We start from the raw sequence: 22,876 nt of genomic DNA, 5'->3' as shown, positions 1-22,876 counted from the left end.
TTTCTGCTTCTTCATTCCCTTTTCAGCTCTGTTTCCATATTAAATTCCTCATTTCTTTCCTTATATAAATCCCAAAAACCACTACACAACAACAATAATTTTATCCTTTTCTAAACTATACATTATTTAGGGTTCATGCATCATTTCACTTCTTCTTATATCTATACTTATATATCTGTATCTATCAATTTTTTATGATCAAACCCCAAAAGGAATGTATAATCAAAATTCCATACACACTTGACTGTCTTTATTAATTTCACACAATAGTCAAGAAGTCAAAGCACAGTCAAGTAAGTTCTCAATTCCCATTTTTTTGGTTTTTTGTTATCTGGGGTTGTTTTATTTGCAGTACCCTTTAGTTTAATTGTCATAAAGTTACAATCTTTATTAGTGGTGATTTAATTGGGTTATGAGTCTTATATTGACTAAATTTTGTAGGTATAAGATTAAACTTTGATTTTTTGCTGTATGTCCCCACCACTAAGTATTTTTGTGTGTAGGTAATTAGGGATACTGAAAGGTGTAGTTAAGGTTTTAAGCATGATGATTTTTGTTAAAGATGTTGTGTGCCGAGGGGTTTTCAGCATTAAAGTATGAGTGTTTCTCACAGGAAATATCAAATTTGTTATTTGTTATATATAAAGCTTGTACCATTGTTATAAGAGATTTTGCCAATCAGAGGACAGGGTTTGGTTTAAGCTGCATCTTTGTATTATTGTCCTACATTTCGTCTCTCGGTTATTTGCAAGGAGTGTTCAGATGTGCACCCTGGAATTATGTGATCTTGTTAATCAGGATTAGAAGATATTTTTTAATCCAATGTGCGGATGGAGATTGTATTTGGATGTGTTTTTTCTGTTTCTAGTTGTAATAACCAATCTTGATGGTGTTAGGTGTTTGGCAGATTTTGATGGTAAAATTAGGGCCTATAAGTGATCTAATCCACTAATTTGTAGCTAGTATGAGCCTGAGTATCTGATATTCTGACTCTGACCTCTAAACAATCAACTAATCTAAGCAAAATTTGATAATGCAAATGCTAAAAACTGATTATTGTGATCAGATGAATACTTTGGAAATGCACAAAATTACTTCGTGGGGATGAACCAAATATTAGATTGTAGCATCTTGTGTCCCTATTTGTATTCGTTCGTGTTATACACATATTCAATTTAGTATCAAGGGTCTGCTTTGATATTTTGTTTAAGTTGATGTTAATGTAGCTTAATTGTTAGAATTTCCTCTATGATTATTGATTAGTGATTCAGTTCCTAACTTTTCATGTTCTCAATTTTGAGTAAAATATTACCTTGTACTGATTCACGTGCTCATGAATGTTCAACCACGGGATAAATTCGTTCACTTTGCAAGTAAGAGTGTTTTTCTGTATTCTATATATAACAATAATACAACGTGGAAAGATAATCATATTAAGCAACACTCATTTACTAAAAGATAGATAAAAGGTGAACCTAGTCGTTTTGAATTTTGATGCGTAGTAAAGATAATATTTTGACCTGGACACAAATTGACAAGTACCCAAACCTGTCCTTTTGCGATCTCTATTGTGGGTGCATGAGGCCAATGTAGCAAATCTTAAATAGCTAACGTCACTCATTTGTGGTTATCCAGAGGAAAAAGACTTTAGTGTGGAATAGACTTGTGATGCTGAATGTTGCTTCCGGTTGTCGGGTTAGGGATGAATTCTGCAATGGATGAGATGAGCTTGATTCAGCAGAGGCATCATCTAGTGGTCAGAGAGCTCGGAGGAGAAATTGATCTGGAAATCGGGCCTGGGGATGATGATCCAACATTTGTTCACACCCCTCTTATTGCTGTCCCGCCGCAGGAATCTTCAGCTGATGATCATGACGAAAACAAAAATATGGCTGTTGTGCAACTTCCAAGTGATGACCCGGAACTATTAAAGTCATTACCGGCTAAAAGAAAGAAAAAGGTGGTGAAAAGATGGAGAGAAGAATGGGCAGATACATACAAATGGGCATATGTTGATGTAAAAGAAGGTACAACTAGAATATTCTGTTCGATCTGCAGGGAATATGGTAGGAAGCATAGAAGAAATCCTTATGGAAATGAAGGCAGTAGAAATATGCAAATGAGTGCATTAGAAGAACATAACAACAGTTTGCTTCATAAAGAGGCTCTTCGCCTCCAATTGGCCTCTAAAGATAAGATCATTGCTGATAAGCCAGTATATGTAAAAGGTCTGTGAATATATATTCTAGTAATATGGTCAAAATCTTATTTTAGTGTTCTTTTTGTATTATATGTTGATGGTTTGACTTTTGTGATAGCTCTGATGTCAAAGTCAGCTGGATCTATTGTTGAAGCTGCCTTAAAAAGGGATCCTAATGAAGTTGAGTTCATACAGTCTGTGCAAGAAGTTATTCATGCCCTTGAAAGAGTTATTTCTAAGAACTCAGGGTAGGTGTTTTCAACCAGGACCGTATCTATATCATTTGATCTATCATCTATATACCTAAAAGCCAGTTATTTTGCGTCACCAAAGAGAGGCAAAATGATTTTGAATAAGAATTGGGTTGGTCACATAGCTCAAATGGGTCAAAGTTTAAAAGTCTTCCATAGCGTATCAAAGCCTAACAACCTTTTTAGTTCTATTAAAAGAAAAATAGATATATGGTTTTTAATTATATATAATTTTTGGTATTTATCAAGTGGGAAACAAGCAGTAGCGATTTTTTTGTAAAGTTTTAAAGATGTAGTTTTTCTTTGTTCTAGCTATGCCAATACCATGGAGCGGTTGTTAGAGCCTGAGCGTACGATTATTTTCCGAGTTCCGTGGGTTGATGATAGAGGTGAAATGCATGTTAATAGAGGGTTCAGGGTCCAATTCAACCAGACGTTGGGTCCAAGTAGGGGAGGCCTTCGTTTCCACCCACTAATGAACTTAAGCATTGCCAAGTTCCTTGGTTTTCAGCAGGTAGCTTCTACCTTTTACATTGTTATAAAGTTCATATAAATCCCCCCTTGGGCTGTCTTCTGTAAATTCCATGAAAAGTCGTAATTTTGACAATTTTTCTGTAATGTTTGACCATACAGACATTAAGGACTGCGTTATCTCCTTATCGACTTGGAGGAGCATCCGGTGGAAGTGATTTTGATCCAAAAGGAAAAAGTGACAACGAGGTATTGTCTTTATAATCTGATTCGTTGGGATTAAAACATACCCCACATCAACCTATTAATAGTAAATGGGTCAAAATGATCACCTCTACTATATATACATGAAATCGTCATGCCATGTTTATAAACATGATTATGGTCTATCTGTGATACATATTTGTAGATTATGCACTTCTGCCAGAGCTATATGGATGAGTTGTATCGCTACATTAGTCCCGATAAGGTATATAAACTCAGTTTCATTACTTCCGTATCCTTAGATACTAAATATGTGCAATATTTATTCATTTATTTATCAGGATCTTCCTTCAGAGGAGATGGGTGTTGGCACTCGTGAAATGGGTTTTCTCTATGGTCAATATAGACGCCTGGCTGGGCATTCTCAGGTGAGCTGTGTAATTCATTTCACTTAAATGCTGCATTGAGTGCTGCAATTTTGATACTTTTGTTTATAATGTGTTGATTTGGGATGTGTTTGATCTAAAAAGGGCTGGATTAAATAAATCAGCTAAAAGGGGAATGGATCAAATAGTTTTGAAGTCTTACAAAGTTTTTTTAAAATTCATAAAACTTCCTATATCTTGTTTCTAATGATTTAGAGTTTTGTTAACAACATTTTTATTTAAAAGGACAAATACGGGTTGTGTATGCCAACCAATCAGGTCTCGCATGTTTTGACCTGGGTTAAATGACCCGTTTCAACCTAAACCTATTTGACCCTTTACCCAGTTGAGCATCTTTCCACCTTTAAGTGCTATTATGTCCCACTTGAATTTGGTATTATTATGCAGGGAAGTTTTACAGGTCCAAGACTTAACTGGTCTGGTTCCAGCCTGCGTACCGAAGCAACTGGTTATGGATTGGTAATCCTTCTTCTAAGCTTTTCTAATATGTTGCCTTTATAAAGAAAAAGGGTTTACCAAGTTCAATTGTTTTTACAGGTTTTCTTTGCACAACTTATGCTTGCAGACATGAACAAAGAACTCAAAGGACTAAGGTTTTCCACCTAACTACTTTGGATGTGCTTGTTTGAAGTTCTAATAAATTAAAGCTTCAGTGTTGGGCAAATTCTGATTGTTGAAGACTTTACTAATATGATCAAAATATAATTTTTGCAAAAAAAAAAAAGAAAAAAAAAAGAAGAAAGAAGTCTTATGGACTGGGTGTTGAAACTTGAAAGTATTCTGAATTAGGTTATTAGAACACGTCAATAGGTGATTTTATATTACCTATTGATACTTTATTTTGTTGCGGTTTGTATGAAATCGGAATCCCTCAAGAATCAGAATATAGATGCAAGGAGAATCTATTTGTCCCAACGCCTAAAAAACGATTTCTATAATCGGCCCAAAAGGCGAATCCAAATTTCTGTCTATTTTGTGTTTTTAGATGAAGGAGAATCTATTTGTCCCAAAGCCTAAAAAAATGATTTCTATAATCCGTCCAAAAGACAAATTCAAAGTTTTGTCTATTTTGTGTTTGTAGATGCGTGGTTAGTGGGTCCGGAAAGATAGCAATGCATGTATTAGAGAAGCTTATGGCATATGGTGCCCTTCCCGTAACCGTATCAGGTAACCTTCGTCTTTCAGATTTCATTTTGACACCCTTGCCATATTCAACAAGTGAAACTTAAATATGAGATAAAATTGTTCAATTGAATGACTTATAAATTGTGTAAAAACATTTCAGATTCGAAAGGTTATTTGGTAGATGAGGACGGATTTGATTTCGTGAAACTATCTTTCCTGAGAGACATCAAAGCGCAACATAGGACTTTAAGGTTTGTGCTCCCTTTTGTAAATAGGCAGTTCATCTTTATTTATTAAACAAATCTAGTTTTAACCTCCAGAGATTATTCAAAGACCTATGCTCGTGCAAAGTACTATGATGAAGCAAAGCCTTGGAATGAAAGGTGTGATGTTGCTTTTCCTTGTGCTTCACAAAATGAAATTGATCATACTGATGCCATTAACTTGGTTAATTCGGGATGCCGTATAATTGTTGAAGGTATTCTTGTTCTTGCTAGCTCTTTGAACTGTTTTGCTAATATCATTTATGCTCTAATTGTAGTACTATCTTTATATGCTATTTTTAGGTTCAAATATGCCATGTACTCCTGAAGCAATGGATGTTTTGAAGGGGGCGAATATTCTCATTGCTCCTTCCATAGCAGCTGGCACTGGAGGGGTATGAAAAATCTAAACTTTTTTTCTTTTATCTTGTGTAAGTGTTATCTTTTAATCAAGTTCCTCATTTTCCTTGTATGATAACGCTCAGGTCGTTGCTGGTGAGCTTGAGCTAAAAGACTACAATCTGAACTGGGCACCTGAGGACTTCGAGTCTAAACTACAGGCAAGGAACCAATGAAATATCACTGCTTCCATTTCATAATGCTTTTTTCTCTTTTATAAAGTAGAAGTATTTCACCCTTATGTGAAAATGTGTCGATTCGGGTTATAGGCATTTCCATTTCCTTTAGTATATAGAACTTTTAGCTATTAAAGAAAAAGCTCAAATGGTTCAGGAAAAAGCTGTTGTATTCAGGAAATGGTGGAGCGTCAATTTACCAAGAGTGGTGTAAAGTTATGTTAAACGTATGAAAAAAAGAAAAAATATACCTGACAAAATGTGTTGATGGGGCTCCCCAAACCTGTTGTATACCGCCCCAAAAATTACATGTTTTAACTTATTACCAACTAAGCCCTAAGCACCCATTCTGCTATCTATACTGATAAGTTTCCATCATAAACAATCGGAGCAATTGTTCTTTCTTTCCTTCTACAGGACAGCACCTAGTGAAAGTCATTAGTTTAATTTCTAAGATACATGAATAATATTCTATTTAATGGCAGGAAGCAATGAAACAGACATACCAACGAGCTGTCAAAGCAGCAGTCGAATTTGGCTATCAGAAAGAGTCTCCTGAGTAAGACATTTCTCAGACGAGCCCCAGTGGTTTCCCGTAAACCTTCCGTTATTTGGGTCCTAACTTTATTCTTCTTCTTGTATTGGCTTTCTTAGGGCTTTGATACACGGGGCAGTCATCTCTGCATTTCTGACCATTGCCAGCAGTATGTCAGAACAAGGATGTGTGTAAATCATTGAGAATCCATGATTATATGCACAACTTGTGTGGGAAGATGGATTCCCGTGTATATATAGTTTTAGATGAGGGTGGTGGTTTGTAAGAAAGACCAATTGATAATTAGATTGCATTGGACACATTCCATGTTTTAAGGTTTGCAGGATTGTGTGAAATGAAATGATTCCATAGCGAAAACTACAGAAATAAATTAGTATCATTTATTTGAAAGCATTAAACATTTGTATTGCTGCCACATTCTGTGTTTACTATTTGGGGATTGCCATCATGCATCTTATGTCACCTATTTGATTAATAAGTGAAAGTCTGAAATTACTAATTTCTGTTATCATCATCGACTTTTTTTTTTTTAGAACTGACATTCTAATATACTTTTACTTCTAAATTATACATAATTGTCATTAATACATCAAGCATAGTGCAAATCAATGTGTACAGTGTTGATGCTCAATTGGTGTGGAAATTGTCTTCCTCTATATATTCCAGTGTGGGAAGTTAGATCTAAATCGAGTCAAACGAGACTTTAGAATCCTTGGTTCAAAAGTTGCATGTCAGACCATCTAATAATCAAAATCATATTTCCAGGAAAAAGGTTAAAACTTAACACAAACTTGATCTTAATCATAAAACGTATTTCATTTATGCGCATCATAATATCATTAGAATTTACATTGACATACTCTTTAAAAGTTTTACCGTGTAAGTTATGTAAGATGCGAGTAACTCTGTAAGTCAAATATGCACGCACCCCACTTGTGATTTGTGAAAATACTATTCTTCCAAGCGCAAAATCTATTTTTCCCTTGTGTAAAAATAAAATTTAAGATAATTATAAATTTTTGAAAACAACCTAGGCCCAAAAATCTAAAGTCCAACAAGTAAAAATGAGGCCAAACTTAAGTGGGCCAAGATTTAAGAAACACAAGGATTAAAAAAGTAAAATTCCAAAACATGAGGGGTGGTTAATAAAACTAAAGCTAGGGTTTTCATAGAAGCACACATGTATTGATATATACAAACAAAATCCCTTTTCACAAACACATACACACAGAGTAAAAATAGCCGCCGGAGCAAAACCCTAACGGTACGTCTGATCTAATTTTAATTTCAATTGGTGTGTGTATGTATAGATTCATTCATTTTGTATCTATGTATGTAATATAGAAAAACGTAATTGAATCACTGAAATAATATGCAGAGAAGTAGTAATAATGGCGACAGTACCAGGGCAGCTGATATGGGAGATCGTAAAGAGAAACAACTGTTTTCTCGTGAAGGAATTTGGTAACAACACCCAAAGTGTTCAGTTCAGCAAAGAGCCCAACAATCTCTACAATCTCAACTCCTACAAACACTCTGGTTGGTACCATCTATCTATATATATATATGTATACATATGAAAATGTGTATATAATTGTAATGATGTTTGTGTATTTAATAATAATAAATAATTTTATTGTTGTCATATAGGATTGGCAAATAAGAAGACAGTGACAATCCAGCCGGCGGGTAAGGACCAGGCGGTGTTGCTTGCAACATCTAAGACCAAGAAACAGGGAAAGCCTGCAAGTTTGCTTCACAAGTCTGTTATGAAGAAGGAGTTTTACCGCATGGCCAAGGCTGTAACTAACCAGGTATATCTACATTTCTTTGTGTGCTTCTCTTTTGATGAAGGATTCTTAGTTTATTTTTTATATACTAGTTATGGTTATGTGATTTCAGTTTTTAGTATTAGATTATGTGTACTGGATGCAATCTCTGTTAGTTTTAATCCTAGATTTGTATGATTAAGCACAATAGCAATAGATTGGATTGGCTTGATTATATGCACACTTGTTTATGGTTGTGCATTTTACATTCTTGGTTAGAGTTCGTTTGTTATAAGTTGTATGTTTTTCTGAGACTATATGATACTTGTAAATAATGGGAACAGTAGAGTGTGGATTAGCTTAGATATTTTATTATATCAATTAGTGACAAGGCAATTGCTGGATTGATGAATGTGATCTAAAACTTTCTTACTTGCAAGAATTGACATATATCGTGTGCTTTTTGTCAAAAAGATGTTTACTTTGGTCTGTTGTCTGGTACCCTTTTTTCCCTTTCTCCGTTAGTCCGTTGTAGTCTTTACGTAAGTTCCTTTAAGAGAAAATGTCACAAATGGTCCCTATGGTTTGTCACATTTGCATTTTGCCCCCTATGCTTTTTTTCGTTACAACTGGTCCCTGCCTTTTTCGTTTTTTCATTACAAGAAGCCCCGGGACTAACTTCTGTTAATTTTGGACCGTTAGTGAGGGTATAATCGTCCACTTACATAAAAAACACCTTCTTTCTCCTTCTTCTTCCACCTTCTTCATCCAGCCACAACCACCACAAACCACCATCACCACAAAATCCGGCCAATGCTAAAAACCCTAACCCATATTTCTCAATCAATCAATTGTACTGCCTTCTTAATAAGCCATTTCATTACACCAAATCGATTTACAACTCTAATAAATACACCTCTAAATCACTTTTTTATCTCATAAAATCTATAACTCGAAAATCAAATTTATTACATGAATGAAACTCTAATCAAATACTCAGAATGATCACATTACTTCTTTCACCATTATAGTTGGTCTATAAAAACAACAAAAATACAGCAATATCATAAGCTTTAATTGCATACTTACTTTCTCAGATATCCAGTAGAAACAATCACAATTTCTTAACAAATCACATATATAAACAAATACATTATGTATTTAGTATACATATATATAATTATATACGTAAATAAATACACTGTGTATCTATTGATTATATTCATATCTATTTTCTCAAACAAAAAAAGAAACAAATCCTACTTAAAAACAAACATTAAGAGATATACACTACAAAGTTTTCTAGTAAACAATACATATATAAAAATGTAAGAAAAAAAAGGAAAGAAGAAAAGAAGAAGTTTTGTTCGGTGAATGAGTTTCCGGTGGTCGACGACGGCTTGAAGCAAAGCAGTCAGTGGGTCTTTTTCTCCGGTGGCCGGAGCCTGTAGCCAAAGAGGGAGGATCTTTTTCAGATCTACCGATGCTTTGTTATTTATGGGGACATCGCCTTTTTCCGGCGAGCTAGAAAAGAAAGGAAAGAATAAATGATGGAAAGAAGAAATGAGAGAAAGAAGAAGTTGGAAGGGGGAAGAACTAGATCGAGGGATGATTGTGCATTTCCCGGCAAGAGGATATAGCGGGCGGCAGTGGGCAGTGATTTATTCTGGTGAGTGACATTTTAGGAGGATATGGGTTTTGGATGAAAGAATCTTGAAATGGATGATGATCTCCACATATATAAAACTTTTTGGAGCAGATAGTCATATTTGTATTATATATCATTATTTAATATTGATCAAAAAAGTTAAAATATGATTTTATCGCAGATAGTTCCTGTGGTTATGGAATGGACAATTATACCCTCGTGTGGTTCGCACGTGAAGGGTTTTAACGGCCAAATTTAACAGAAGTTAATGTCAGAGGCTTCTGGCAACGAAAATGAAAAGGTCAGGGACCCGTTGCAACGAAAAAAAAGCACAGGGGGCAAAATGCAAATACGACAAACCACAGGGACCATTTGTGACATTTTCTCTTCCTTTAATGTGCTCAGCTGTTGCTCACATGTTCCAAGTAAATTTACTAGGCGTTGGTTGCAAATCTATATACAAAATAATGTTTAAACAACATCACTAGTATAAAGTGGTTCTTATCATTCATATGTTTTATTTAAACAACTTCACTAGTATAAAGTGGTTCTTATCTTTCATATATTTTATTTTGGTTTTCTTGCTTATTTGTTTTTGTGGCCGTTGCATTGTTTGTTTTAGGTGGTAAACAACTACTACAGGCCAGATTTGAAGAAGGCTGCTCTTGCTAGATTGAGTGCAGTGAACAGAAGCCTTAAGGTTTCAAAGTCTGGTGTGAAGAAGAAGAACAGACAGGCAGTTAGGATCCATGGTAGGAAGTGAAGCTGTGATTTGCCTACCGTCTGATATTCATCGTATCACTTTCTAGCTGTTCCGTCTTGTTTGGCAAGTGTTTGGTTTTACGTGCGAGTAGTTATATGTTGCGCAACTGGATTTGGTTATAACTTTTGTTAGAGTACAATTTTGATGGTTTTGCAAAATATTGATATTATATGCACTGTTCACCTCCTATACGCTGTTGTGGCTTGTCATTATCAGCTATTTTACCGTCTTTGGTTGAAGGCAACATTCTTCCTGCATATGAAGGATTGGTTGTCTGGGTTTTTGTTTCTACAGCCATCTAAGAAGCAAATGGCTCATTGACTAGGACTACTGTCCGGGAGTTGAATCAGTTTTGATCCTTCTATGCTTTATAAAGTCTGGACTTCAATCAATTTTATCAAAATGCTGCCAGAGGAAAGAAAATTTAAAGATTGACACATCATGTGTTGTTTATATTCTTCATAGGGCTCTTTTTAAGTTCAGATTTTCTGTGAAATAAGAAGTCATTTTTCTAATTTATAACTTATGTATGGTGCATTTTGTTGTAGAAAACTAAAGTGCTATTTAGAAATCTTTTAAGAAAATATGAAAAAGATAAAACTCGTTTAAGCGTACATATGTTATTTTTCATAAAAATACGTGATGGAAAATTTGGTTTCTAATTTGTGATCACACTCTTGAAAACTCAATTTATCGTTTTCGTTTTCAATTTTAAGAATGGAATGCTCTCTGAGTTTTCCATTTGAGTATTTGACAAGTAAACACATTCTTAAAATTTAAGTTTTCCATTTGACAAGTAAACACGTTCTTAAAATTTTTAAGGGTTTTCTAAGCCATCCATTTCAAATTTTTCAAAATTGAATTTGGATAACCATTTTTTTTTTTTTCCATTTATTATACGAAACTGTATGAGTAGAGTAAATTGAACCATCAAGTTTGTCTTGGGCTCAAATTAATTTTGAAACATCAAGCATGTATCACAATACATTGTTTATTACTGGATCAAGTAGTTCTTTTGCATTCGTGGATAGTATAGATACATTGAATCGAATTGTCTTATTTACTTACGTAAGACCTTAAACAAAAACTTTGACATGATTAATTATGCTTTTTAGTTTTTAGCAGTGGAACATCTTGGAATAAAGTGATTGCTACAGTAGATTACCATGTGCATCTTGCTTTCTTAGCAATGTCATGTGAAAATCAAAGTCCAAAATCACAAACTTTTCAGTTTTCACCTGAACTCCGTGTTCCAGCCTAGGATTCTTTAGACTAAAATATGAAAAACATGCATAAACTTCAAATAAACAAGCCATTTGCTGGTTTTAGGATTAACTAGTGTTTTATCTTTGACCTTAAAAGCAACTTTCAAAGTTAATGGCCTATTGACGATACACCCTTTTGTAATTACTAAATAAACAACTTTTATTAACCATGATTAGATGAGCTAATTTGAACAACTTTTTCATCTTTAGTGGCTAACAGGTGAGATCCAAACCAAGTAACTTTTGAACAAAAAAAAAAAACAGATTAAACGTGACATAAAGCTATTGTATTTTTAATGTATATTATCATTTAATTAACAGCGCCTTGCCTTGAAAATAATATAGTAAAAATCACACAACTACTTCGAAAAGATGTGCCGCATCAACAACCAATTACACCGTGACAATCACATTAAAATTTGGAACCAAAATACCCAAATCACTATACCTATAGTATCCCATAAAAAAACCCTCACACCCTCACACATCCCACACTCAACATGGCCCCAACGACCTCGGCCTACTAACGTTGTCAGCTCCGTAACGGACAACGCAGCCAATGACAACAACCCATTACATATGCTTTTGGATCTAAGCAGGAATTCATTATGAATTGAAATATTAATCGGCAAACTTTCACGTTACCTAATTCTGTCTTGCAAGTACAACGTGACAATCTCAGTGATGATTATATTTTAATGATATCTTTAATAGGTCGTCACCAAAACTTGAATTCTTTAGGAATTTCAACAGATGTTGATGTCCTTTCATTTTCGTTTATTTTAAAATTGGAAATGATAAATCTATAATAAGATTTAACCATCTATAACAATATATGCTTTATAGTATTCTGTACAGTATAATATGTACAATTATTGTAAATGGCTAAAGTAAATTTATAAGGTTAGAATAGGTATGTAAAGACGGTCCACTAAACTTTAAAAAGTGATTGAGGTGCCTGTTATTATTATAATATATATCAAATTAACTACTCGTACAAAAGTAGCCTAAGTGGTTACAATCCGCAACATTGATGTTATCATTTTTCTTTTGATTTTTATCGTCATTGATGTTTTCATATCACATTTTATTCTAGTGTTTCTTGCAGTATATGTTCAACTCTAAAGGTGACAAATTAATATAGTCTATACGAACATGGTTAAAACGGCTCACAGCCATGTAGTATAACTTTATTTGAATTAAGACTATTTTTAGCAAAATTCATAGTATTAATTTTCCTACTCAATCTTTAAGTGTATTTTTTTTACAAAGCCTATTCTTAGAAGTTTACGGAATAAACATAAAACGAATTAACTAGATGTTATAGAAGTATACATCTTTACTAATGGTAAAGTCACTATCTTCATTCACATTGACCAAGTCCCTTAATTAATACCTAATTTGTGAGCAATTTAACCAGAGGTTATGGTTAAATATTCGAATGGAATATTAGAAAAGTCAATGGTCAATGAGATCCTAACCTACACGTTTCAAGAACTACCAACCTACAAATCTAACGATTGTTCTCCAAGGAAATTCAACCCTTTATAACCAACCATTTCGTGATTATTTCATTATATTCAATACCATCAACTCCCAAATGGAAGTAATTACCACCGTGAAGCCTGCTGGAATCTCAGCAGCTCCTCAATCTCCAAACAGCAGTGTCACCGTGCACCCACCAGATGAAAAGAGACAACGCTATGATCGATGCTTCTCCTTCATGGAGATATCCATTGACCCAGGAAGGAATTCATTGAAAAGACTCGATTCAAAAAAGTTTAAGTCTGAAATCCAAAGATGGGCCAAGGCAGTTGTTCGATATGCCCGCCAAGTTAGTGGTCGCTTTGGTGCTCGTCAAGTCAGTGAAGGAAGCTCTCGTGGTTAGCTGATCATCCATAAGCTGAATATTCTGCCAGCCTGATCGATGGTCCATTTCTGATGGCCAAGTCAGTATGACCACAGACTGATCATCGAATGCAATCAACAACACAACCCTGATATCAAATGTGAGGCACAAGGGAGCAGCAACGAGTGTAAAGTTTGCATGTTTACAAATAGTTAAATGTAATTACTCCGAACAGTTTCTAATCCAATACAATCTTAATTTTTTGTTGAATCTAAATGCTATCATTACCTTTCTACAATTCATTGAACAAAGTTCAAAACAGACAAATAAGGTCAATGGAGGTAAGATACTGGCTACAATCCTTAAAGACACCATTTTTCTCTTAGATACAAAAAGTAGGAACTCTGATATAGGAACTAGTCTAAGGTGTATATGTGCTGAACTACCATTCTTGTATGCAACTATTAATCATCTTTTTGTGTACCTGGAACGAGCATTCCTCTACCACCGGAAATATTTCTCAAAAGCTGCTTAGAACACATGTTTTGTGCTTGAGTTGCATTCTTCATCCGGTTTGCTTTTACCCAATCAGGTTCCTATAAAAAGACCAAATATTAATTTTTGATGAACAACAATCTGTCATTTAAAAGCAGAATTGAAAAGAGTGTGGAAGTAGTAAATTGGCAGATTGGTAACTGGTCAAAATGGGTGATTATTAAACAGGCTGTGCCAAGTTAACTAAACACTTTGTCTTTGATATACACAAATTATATTTACACCAAACATTTTTCTTCATACACCAAAACTTATGTTTCGAAGTGTTGTGCAGTTTGTGCTTTTTAACTTGTCATTTTGGTGTAAAAAGCAAACTATTTGGTGTAAACATCACCTTAGGTCAAACATTATCACAAAAGGCAAATTTCAAACTTATTATTGAGCATAACAATTAAGAGGTTATATTCCTTATAAGATTATCTTGGAAACTTCAACTAGTTTGACTCACTTCCCTTTAATCTTAGTTTTTAATTTACTCATTTGAAGTGTTAAGTACACCCCAAATCGGCCAATTAATAAAAAAATAAGTTTGCCAACATGAATAAATCCGTACCTCAGGTACAATCCTTGAGAAGCCAAACTTGATGAGGAGGAGGACATGTTCCATGATGAGAATGGCTGCAAGGCCAGGTGAGATGTTCCAATTCCCCTCCCTATCGTATAGACATACTAGAAGCACGCAGTTTGTACATATTGATACAACGATCAAAAACTGATATTCAATAATCAATAGTAGAATATCAATTTCCTGTATAAGATTAATAAATGGGGCATATATACAAATAAAAGGGATCAGAAAACGAATGAGCACCTGAAATATGTTGAGCCAAGCCCCTATTGTCGCAGCTACTCGGGGAACTGGTCTCCTATACATGCCAAGAATCTTCAATGCATCTGCTCTAATTTCTGTAAGATTGTTCTTTACCCCACAATCATAAATATTAAAACTATGATTTTCCATATCAAATTCTGCAATTTAAAAGAGGGAAATGAAAAGGATGAAAGGTTTCAATTTACCACTGCAGCAAAAGCAAATGCAGGAGGGAATGCACAAGCAAACATCATAATCATCCCAAATTGCAAAGCCAACTCCAAAAACTCTGCACAAGGACTTATTAATTAAGTGTTCTGAAAGAGAAGAAAAAGAAACTAAAATCCTCTCGTGGCACGTTTGAATATACTATATTACCGTCAAAAAGCCCATCTTCGAGTTCCTTGCCAATACTAGCAGAATACTTGGGCTTAAAGTACTCCTTCTCTACCCGGGAATTAAAATATGGCTTTCTGCCTGCCAGCCATTTCTCCCTTTTTTTCTTGTTGCTGCAAAAATAATGAGCCAGCAAAATTAGCTACAATACAAATAATGGAGCTCAAAAAATTAAGATCAAAGTCAAAGGGCCTACCGAACAGCTCTATATTTCCTATAGCTGTACTTGATGTAGGGTAGTGAGTTCTCTATCAGATTTTCCAGCACCTAGACAAGAATTTCTAATAAAATACCTGCATTGGAGACTGCAGATAAATAAAAATATTGACTACCTCTGATATGATTAGCCGCTGAATAATTACTTGACGAAGAGTCATAAGATTACGATGCAAAATCGCATGATAGAGTATTCCAATGTATGACTGCATGAAGTAAAGCCCAAACACCTGCATGCCAAGATTGGACTTGCATATTATTTTTGTTAATCTGAGGGAATATAAGATGTTAACTTCAGCATAACTTGTTTTATTTTATAGAATTAGTTTATTACTAAGGTATTGGTTTCGTGACTGTAGCTCATGTCCAAAAATATGGCCAAAAGAATGTTCTGCAGGTCAACACAACCTAAAACAGGCCAATTCCAATCGTACAAAAACATGACAATGTGAACGCATTTCCAACCGTTACCCACCCACCCATCTTGCCACCTCTAAAAAGAACTAAAAGGAATACAATGCATACTTCTGTGTTCTGACCTTGTAAACCAAACTGTTAGCTCTGTATTCAGAGTTCTCATTCTTCTCATCCTTGATTAGCTTCACCGACACCTTTCCCCCAATCTGTGTAAAATACTGAATCGCAAATAGGTACACTGCCGTCAGCCCAAACCTGAAATTTTAATTTGAATATTTCATTACCAAAATATCGTAATGCACAGAACAAATAGAGCTAAAAGAAAACAAATAGAACTTCAAGTAACTGCTCACTTCAACAAATCAGATCCAATGCTCTCATACAGATGTGCATAAGCCAGTTCAAAAGGAAGCTGAAGACATATAATGCTCAAGATAATGAATGCATCATTTCTGAATCGCATCATTCGACCAAACCATTCTTCTCTTTGAAACTTCTCTTTTTGCTTGGAATGATCAGCTCCTAACTTTTTAATAGATTCTACAGATGAATGAAAGGAACTCCACTCTGTGTCCATATACTTATAAGCAGACTCAGCTCCCACTGAGTAACAGACTTGCCACCTACAATTTGTAAATTGGAGATTAACAATGCCAGGTGGCACAAAATTCAGATAATATATGTATCTGTTAACACAGAGATCTTGTATTACCTGGCCAAAAGCGTAGAGTTCTTCCGCTTCCAAAATTGGAAGAAGAAGACCGCCCACGAAACTATGCATATAAAGAAAAAGGGAAGCACAAATAACTGCGAAGATCTGGGGGAAAAATACAACGTGTTTAACATCCACATAATTGTAGGCGACTAATAAAGCCCATAAAACATAAGAACGTGAACATACCCAAAATCAACCAACTGCAAGAGAAGTCCAAACGCAGCAGGAAAACACAACCACTTTGTGTACATCCCAAGAAAAGCAAAATATGTTGCGATCTACAAAGTATTTCATGGGACCAGAAAAAAAAAGAAAAAAAAGAAATCATCCCACTTGAAATGAACTTTTCACAGTAAGAAAAATTATCCAAAACCAACCACTAGTTTACCTTGGCTCCATAGTAATCATATATCTCATCAATAGGCTGATTTGTGAAGTCCCGCCAGTTTAGAGCCCAACGTTTTAAAAGCTGCTTTCTCTTTATCTCATCTATCAAACAATAATGCATGTCACTTACAGAGCATGATGAAATCTAATACGATGAACAAAGTAAGTATAGTTGACTACCATGGATAGGATATACTTCTTTAATAATAGCTTCTTTTTCCAACTTCCACACAAGTGGTTCCGCAGGCTCCCATCTAACATCTCTGCAGTTAGATTTTAATATAATAGTAGACTCACTCTTGTTAACCTGTCCATTGTAACTTTAGTTATATCAGCTATTGAATTAATATAACTCATTGACTATAAATTAGCTTGTTTATCATATCTATACATAGTGAAACATTGATGTTATGTGATCAAAGTTTACAGTTATTTGAATAGAAAAACTTACAATCCCATAAATCATGTGATTGTAGCAACGGAAACGCTCGCACCAACTGAATAATGAACCATCAGCTTGTCTGGTAAAAGCCTCGGATTCATCCCATTCGAATTGTAAATCCACCCCTGCAACATATATGTTCAGAAAACAAACTAGACAAAATTGACGGAGCAGACTATTGCAACGCTACCTATTTGAGTTCTTTTCTTTAACTGTAACTCAACAGCTGCCTTCCCCAATATTTCCACTGGCGCTGCCAACTGCAAAATCAAAACAGGATATAACATAATTCAGCTTCTGTAGAAGTCGAATAATAAGAGATATATAGAAGGATTTAGTGCACCAAAACGCCACATCATTTTTCCATGCCACTACAGACACACCATTTTTACCCCATTATCACTCATCTCAGTCCCAGACAACCTCCTTCATTTACTATGATTTAATGTGTGTGTAGAAAGCAAGCAAACGCTGAACAACACCGACACCATACAGGTGCTCATATAAATTGTAACTGCTAACGCAACACCAATTTTGATGACATGGCAACTTATATCGGAAATTATGGATGAACAGGTACTTATAATAAGAATAAATTTCAAGATTGATATCTGCACAATAAACGATTTGAAAATTGAATACAATCTAACCCTCTAAATAAAATCATAAATTGTATTAATTACGTGTGCCACATGGGACTAAGAATAAGGACTAAATACATACATACTCATAGAGTGAAAAACAAAGAAATGTAAACAACCTTGAGGAATTGATCATGAAGGCCAGTAACTGTATCGACGATGAAACCGACTTTTCGGAATTCGTTAACTAGAAATTCAACACAATCATAACCATATCCTTCCCCAATTTGTTCATCTATCCTCTTTGGAACTACTACCCCTATCTCATATATTGCTGCTGCCTTTTCTTCTTTTAATCTCTCCATATCCCCTCCAAATAAAACCCTAACTCACAAAATGATTATTCATTTACTATTATTATATTATCAGTATAGAATATAGTAAGTCTGATTTATCGGTTTTAAATATGGAAATGTAAGCAGAAATAAGGGAAATTTTGAAACGGATAAGACAAAAATGTGTGTGAAAGAGGGACTGTGAAACCGAGGGCAATGCCACGTGGCGGTTCGTGTGCGTGTTCACCCAACCGGTGCCGACTTAAAAATTATGATGAAGATGACGAAATTCTGAAATGAAAAGACAAATTACGCACCCATATCAATGTGACAGGAGATTTTTTTTAATTTTTTTTCCTTGTAAAAAGTTGATTTATATATCTATATATATATGCAACTGAATGTGAGGATGAAAAATGAGCGTTAGGATTTTGATGAGTTTTTTTTTACCTACATATTGACGGAAGAAATACGCAGTGTGTGTATGCCTTTTTGTGGAATAAATATATGACCGGAAAGATTGGTAACTGAACCGGCGTATCATGCAGAGTGGGGTTTCTTCCGGACGATTGTCTGGTTTCTATTTCAAAATTAGAAAATAGCCAAATAATTAAAATTCATCATCAAAATTAAGACACGGGTTTTGCAATTTTTTCTTACAAATATGAAAGTTATCATTTACTATTATTATATATTTTATTTTAAATCTGTAATTTGTAATGACCTTTTAGTACTAATGATTTTTTATTTTTGAATATTAAGATTATTTTCATTTCCTTCTATTGTAATTATTATAAAAAAATTGAAGACATTTGGGTGTCTATTGTAAATAATAAAAAGTTTGAACACATTTGGTTCCCCACCACCCGGGTGGCAAGGACAATAATTATCCCAAAGAATCCGATGGTGGTTGACTGGTGTCAATGTCCTTTTTTAAAGAAAAATCAAATTGAATTCAATGTTAAAAAGGGATCCTCGTTCTTCACTCTTGTAGAAGGGAGGAGGTTTGGGTGAGAAAAACCAAACCGAGAAACCATAAACCAAAAAAACCCAAATAAACCGAAACTGATTACGAACCCAACGAATTGGTTTGGTTTTGGTTTTTCAAAAACTGAATGTACTGGTTCGGGTTTCGGTTTCATATGAAAATCCGTACCGAACCAAACCTTTACTTTACTATATATAACTTTTTATACATATTACATATTATTAATCTAACAAGTAAATGTACAAATGTTAGTTTTAAGTTATGTTTTATTTTTGATATAGATTATAAACAGAAAGTTTAAAGCTTGTAACTTGTATTAGTATAAATCACGTACAGTGCACCAAAGAATTTACAATTTACAAATCTGTGTTGTTTATAAATTAAGTTGTACACTTTTTGTTCGTATAAATACTATATGGGGTGTTTGGTATGATGGAATGAAAAGGAGAGAAAAGGAATGGGAAAGACTTTCCTTGTTTGTTTGCGACGAAGAAAGGGAATGAGAAAGTAGAAAGGGGAATCAATTTCATTATCTCCATTCTCTACAAATTGTAGAGAATGAGTGACAATGGAAACAATTTTTTTTTTTTTTTTGAAGATGTTATATGTAATAAATGTATTATTATTTAAAATTTTATTTTTTATATATATTCATTCTCTGTGGGTACCAAACAACGAAATCCATTCTTTTTCCAAATACTCATTCTCTTTCTCACTATTTCTATTCTCGATTACATTTCCATTCTCTATGATTCCCTCCTACCAAACACCCCCTAGATGTCATAGTTTTTTTATATACATTCTCAATACAAAATTCAATTTAATGCAATTTTAATAAACAGCTTAGAATTTTTATTAATAAAGCATGCCATAATAAGTTATATATATTAATTTTTTTAGGAAAAAAAAAACCAAGCACAAACCGAAAACCGACAAACCGAACATAACAAAAACCGAATCTATTGGTTTCTGGTTTTCAAAAACTGAAAGTTTCGGTTTGAGGTAAAAACCGACCCAATCTCACCCCTACCCAGTGCCGACTTTGAGTCAAGGCAGGAAGGGCTTGTGCCTTGGGCCCAAGTTTTGAAGGGGCCCATAATTTTGGTCTTTTTAGTTATACTTTGACGATCTTCATTGTTTTTAGTCCAAACAAAAAGTTAATTAGCATACTTGGTAAGAGTTGACATGTAACTGAAAAACCAACAAAGGTTATGGTAAATATTTTCTTATTTTGGGGCCCATTATTTCTTTTTGCCCCGGTACTAAACTTGTTTTTAGCATTCTCGGAGACGACACTGCCCCTACCATATTAATGTGTATTTAGTTTTGACTGGGTTATCTAATTTTGAAATTTGAACAAAATTCTTACAAAAACACCTTTTTATGTAACATCCAAGTTTTATCAAAGTAGTTTATTTTTATTAATTATTAAATTGAAAAAGTTATAAATACAACATACGTGTTAAGTAGTCGACATATTAGATGTCATCATTGGATCAATTATAAGGTAAAAGTGGATTCAATATCTTGTGATTGATTGGCGAGAAGATTCTCTCATGTTAATTCTCAACTTGACTAACTTGAGTCAAGTTGAGTAAATCTTGACTTTTAGATAAAAATCATGTATCAAAATTCAAAAATATCTTTAAATATTAGTTTTTTGATTTTCATATTAGGGTCAATTATTGAATATATTCGTATTGTATATAGATACAAGTAAGTATAGGTAAGGTTATTACTTTTCTAAGTATTGTTTGTAATATTTTTATTGTGGATTAATCTTAATTTTATGATTAACATAATCCTAATCCTAAATCTAAATTATCTTATTTCATGGGTTATATATGACACAACGAAGGAAAGGATGAGTTAGACCGTGTGAAATCCGGCCCTACAACGCAACGGTCCATTATTAATATTATTCTCCATATATTATTACTTGTAGAATACACGCATTCCGTTAAAAAAAATATCTAGAAATCGAAAGCTAAGATAAGAATCAAACCCTAATTCTCAAAAAAGAGGGCTTTTCACTTTGACAAATCAATTCACAATCAATTTACAAATCAAAAGCCATGGGGCAAGCAGAGAAATTAATGAATCAGATCATGGAGCTCAAATTCACTGCCAAAAGCCTTCAACGCCAAGCCAAAAAGTGCGAAAAGGATGAGAAATCCGAAAAACTCAAAGTCAAAAAAGCGATCGAAAAAGGAAACATGGACGGAGCACGGATCTATGCCGAAAACGCTATCCGTAAACGTAGCGAACAGATGAATTACCTCCGGTTATCGTCTCGTCTCGATGCGGTGGTTGCTCGGCTCGATACGCAGGCGAAAATGACTACGATCAGCAAGTCGATGGGATCGATTGTGAAATCGCTTGAGAGTACACTTGCTACCGGTAATTTGCAGAAGATGAGTGAGACTATGGACCAGTTTGAGAAACAGTTTGTTAATATGGAAGTGCAGGCTGAGTTTATGGAGAGTTCGATGGCCGGAAGCACGTCGTTGAGTACGCCGGAAGGGGAGGTTAATAGTTTGATGCAGCAGGTTGCGGATGACTATGGTTTGGAGGTTTCTGTTGGACTGCCGCAGCCGGCTGGGCACGCGGTGGCCAGTAAGAATAATGAGAAGGTTGAAGAGGATGATCTCACCAGGCGCCTTGCCGAGCTTAAAGCGCGTGGGTAAATTTTAATTATTTTCGTTATATGGATTTGTTTCAAGTAATTGTGTCTTGTTTTATGATATGGAATGTTATATCTGTGATTTCGGATTGGAATATGTATAAATGTGGATGGTTTAAGTTTGTGTTATGTGATATTTATGTGCTATTCGTAGTTGTTTATCTCTTTCGTATTTGCTGTAGTTTTTTTTTTTCTGAGTTTAGATGATGCTAACAGCCTGCTGTTTGAGATTCAACTGGTATGGTCACTCATTTTGTTTGAGATTGTACTAGTGGTTCTACAACTATAAAATGTTAGAAACTCACGGTTCACGGTTTTGGCTTATTTGCATACTCGTTAAGTCATACGGAAAGAATATAACCTGTATAGAATAGGAAACGAGCTAAAGAAAGTATTTCACTGATTCAAGAAAATGTACACAAAGTTAATAACACAGATGTAGTGTTGTATGGTAATTCCCCAAATGTAATGCTAGATACACGGATAAATAAAACATTAGGCTGACCTCACAAAATGCAGATGAACAAAGATGTATAGATGCTTGTATAGGTATGCAACTATAGTGCACACAAACACACACAGGGATAAAGAACCATCACAGCAACTCAACAAACATAGGGGTTGTCGACAAGCAGAACTGTAATGAATCCACAAATTACACGTTTCTTCCATAAAATAACCTACAATGTGGCTTCCATTTGTTAAGAATTTGAAGGGTGTTTCTTATTCAACCCCAAATGGCCCAAATGTCTTTCTGTTGCTCTCTGAAGTGAGTTAGTGAATCACAAGGCCAAATCCATAGACCACAGGGCTATAGTACCCACTAACATTCACCAAATTACAGACCCGTGGGGAATGTGTATATAGCCCTTCTATGTGTTCCTTTTGGAAGTACTGTAGTATATGGATTTGGTTATTGTGACAATGGATGCATGGGGCTGTTCTTCTTGGAGGCACCCGCCACC

The 22,876-nt window shown here is 34.6% G+C and overlaps 4 protein-coding genes across 6 annotated transcripts; 3 read left to right on the top strand and 1 right to left on the bottom strand.

Moving 5' to 3' along the window:
• The first annotated feature begins 29 nt into the window (after nt 1-29).
• LOC122587334 (NADP-specific glutamate dehydrogenase) lies at nt 30-6,484 on the top strand. The gene is made up of 16 exons (XM_043759468.1): nt 30-293; nt 1,636-2,228; nt 2,319-2,448; nt 2,764-2,965; nt 3,085-3,171; nt 3,332-3,391; nt 3,468-3,554; nt 3,960-4,031; nt 4,110-4,165; nt 4,654-4,739; nt 4,858-4,948; nt 5,018-5,175; nt 5,264-5,355; nt 5,446-5,520; nt 6,021-6,094; nt 6,190-6,484. The coding sequence occupies exons 2-16, from the start codon at nt 1,676-1,678 to the stop codon at nt 6,263-6,265; spliced, it is 1,899 nt and encodes a 632-aa protein (XP_043615403.1). The 5' UTR covers nt 30-293; nt 1,636-1,675; the 3' UTR covers nt 6,266-6,484.
• A 778-nt stretch (nt 6,485-7,262) lies between these two features.
• On the top strand, nt 7,263-10,460 carry LOC122589080 (60S ribosomal protein L28-2-like). Its single transcript, XM_043761324.1, has 4 exons — nt 7,263-7,355; nt 7,470-7,630; nt 7,742-7,905; nt 10,131-10,460. The coding sequence occupies exons 2-4, from the start codon at nt 7,483-7,485 to the stop codon at nt 10,269-10,271; spliced, it is 453 nt and encodes a 150-aa protein (XP_043617259.1). The 5' UTR covers nt 7,263-7,355; nt 7,470-7,482; the 3' UTR covers nt 10,272-10,460.
• A 3,126-nt stretch (nt 10,461-13,586) lies between these two features.
• Nucleotides 13,587-18,836, bottom strand: LOC122589555 (anoctamin-like protein At1g73020). Of its 3 annotated transcripts, XM_043761854.1 has the most exons (17): nt 18,691-18,836; nt 18,085-18,289; nt 17,515-17,584; nt 17,334-17,449; nt 17,063-17,189; nt 16,884-16,984; nt 16,682-16,773; nt 16,493-16,597; nt 16,134-16,403; nt 15,903-16,035; nt 15,480-15,593; nt 15,344-15,414; nt 15,130-15,260; nt 14,958-15,040; nt 14,752-14,859; nt 14,494-14,652; nt 13,587-13,981 (listed from the first exon to the last, which is right to left on the bottom strand). In XM_043761854.1, exons 2-17 carry the CDS (start codon nt 18,268-18,270, stop codon nt 13,850-13,852), a joined length of 1,998 nt encoding a protein of 665 aa, XP_043617789.1. In that variant the 5' UTR covers nt 18,271-18,289; nt 18,691-18,836; the 3' UTR covers nt 13,587-13,849. The 3 variants fall into 3 exon arrangements, with proteins under 3 accessions (XP_043617789.1, XP_043617790.1, XP_043617788.1); XM_043761855.1 differs by lacking the exon at nt 18,691-18,836 and having other exon boundaries at nt 14,494-14,609; nt 18,085-18,616; XM_043761853.1 differs by lacking the exon at nt 18,691-18,836 and having other exon boundaries at nt 18,085-18,589.
• A 2,330-nt stretch (nt 18,837-21,166) lies between these two features.
• On the top strand, nt 21,167-22,072 carry LOC122587260 (ESCRT-related protein CHMP1A). The gene has a single exon (XM_043759375.1). It carries the CDS (start codon nt 21,304-21,306, stop codon nt 21,913-21,915), a length of 612 nt encoding a protein of 203 aa, XP_043615310.1. The 5' UTR covers nt 21,167-21,303; the 3' UTR covers nt 21,916-22,072.
• Nucleotides 22,073-22,876: the final 804 nt, after the last annotated feature.

The sequence above is a fragment of the Erigeron canadensis genome, chromosome 2 (genome assembly GCF_010389155.1).
Source record: "Erigeron canadensis isolate Cc75 chromosome 2, C_canadensis_v1, whole genome shotgun sequence".
NCBI classification, from domain to species: Eukaryota; Viridiplantae; Streptophyta; class Magnoliopsida; order Asterales; family Asteraceae; genus Erigeron; species Erigeron canadensis.
Note: the sequence above shows the minus strand (reverse complement) of the source record. Positions and strands in the feature narration are given on the sequence as shown.

Coding starts and splice junctions, on each gene's coding strand:
- LOC122589555 (XM_043761854.1), bottom strand. CDS start 18,270: ATGGAGAGATTAAAAGAAGAAAAGGCAGCAGCAATATATGAGATAGGG. Junction 17,450..17,514: donor AAAGAAAAGAACTCAAATAG/GTAGCGTTGCAA, acceptor TATATGTTGCAG/GGGTGGATTTACAATTCGAA. Junction 16,404..16,492: donor AACTCTACGCTTTTGGCCAG/GTAATACAAGAT, acceptor TACAAATTGTAG/GTGGCAAGTCTGTTACTCAG.
- LOC122589080 (XM_043761324.1), top strand. CDS start 7,483: ATGGCGACAGTACCAGGGCAGCTGATATGGGAGATCGTAAAGAGAAAC. Junction 7,631..7,741: donor CAACTCCTACAAACACTCTG/GTTGGTACCATC, acceptor GTTGTCATATAG/GATTGGCAAATAAGAAGACA. Junction 7,906..10,130: donor CCAAGGCTGTAACTAACCAG/GTATATCTACAT, acceptor TGTTTGTTTTAG/GTGGTAAACAACTACTACAG.
- LOC122587260 (XM_043759375.1), top strand. CDS start 21,304: ATGGGGCAAGCAGAGAAATTAATGAATCAGATCATGGAGCTCAAATTC.
- LOC122587334 (XM_043759468.1), top strand. CDS start 1,676: ATGTTGCTTCCGGTTGTCGGGTTAGGGATGAATTCTGCAATGGATGAG. Junction 3,172..3,331: donor AAGGAAAAAGTGACAACGAG/GTATTGTCTTTA, acceptor ACATATTTGTAG/ATTATGCACTTCTGCCAGAG. Junction 5,176..5,263: donor ATGCCGTATAATTGTTGAAG/GTATTCTTGTTC, acceptor TGCTATTTTTAG/GTTCAAATATGCCATGTACT.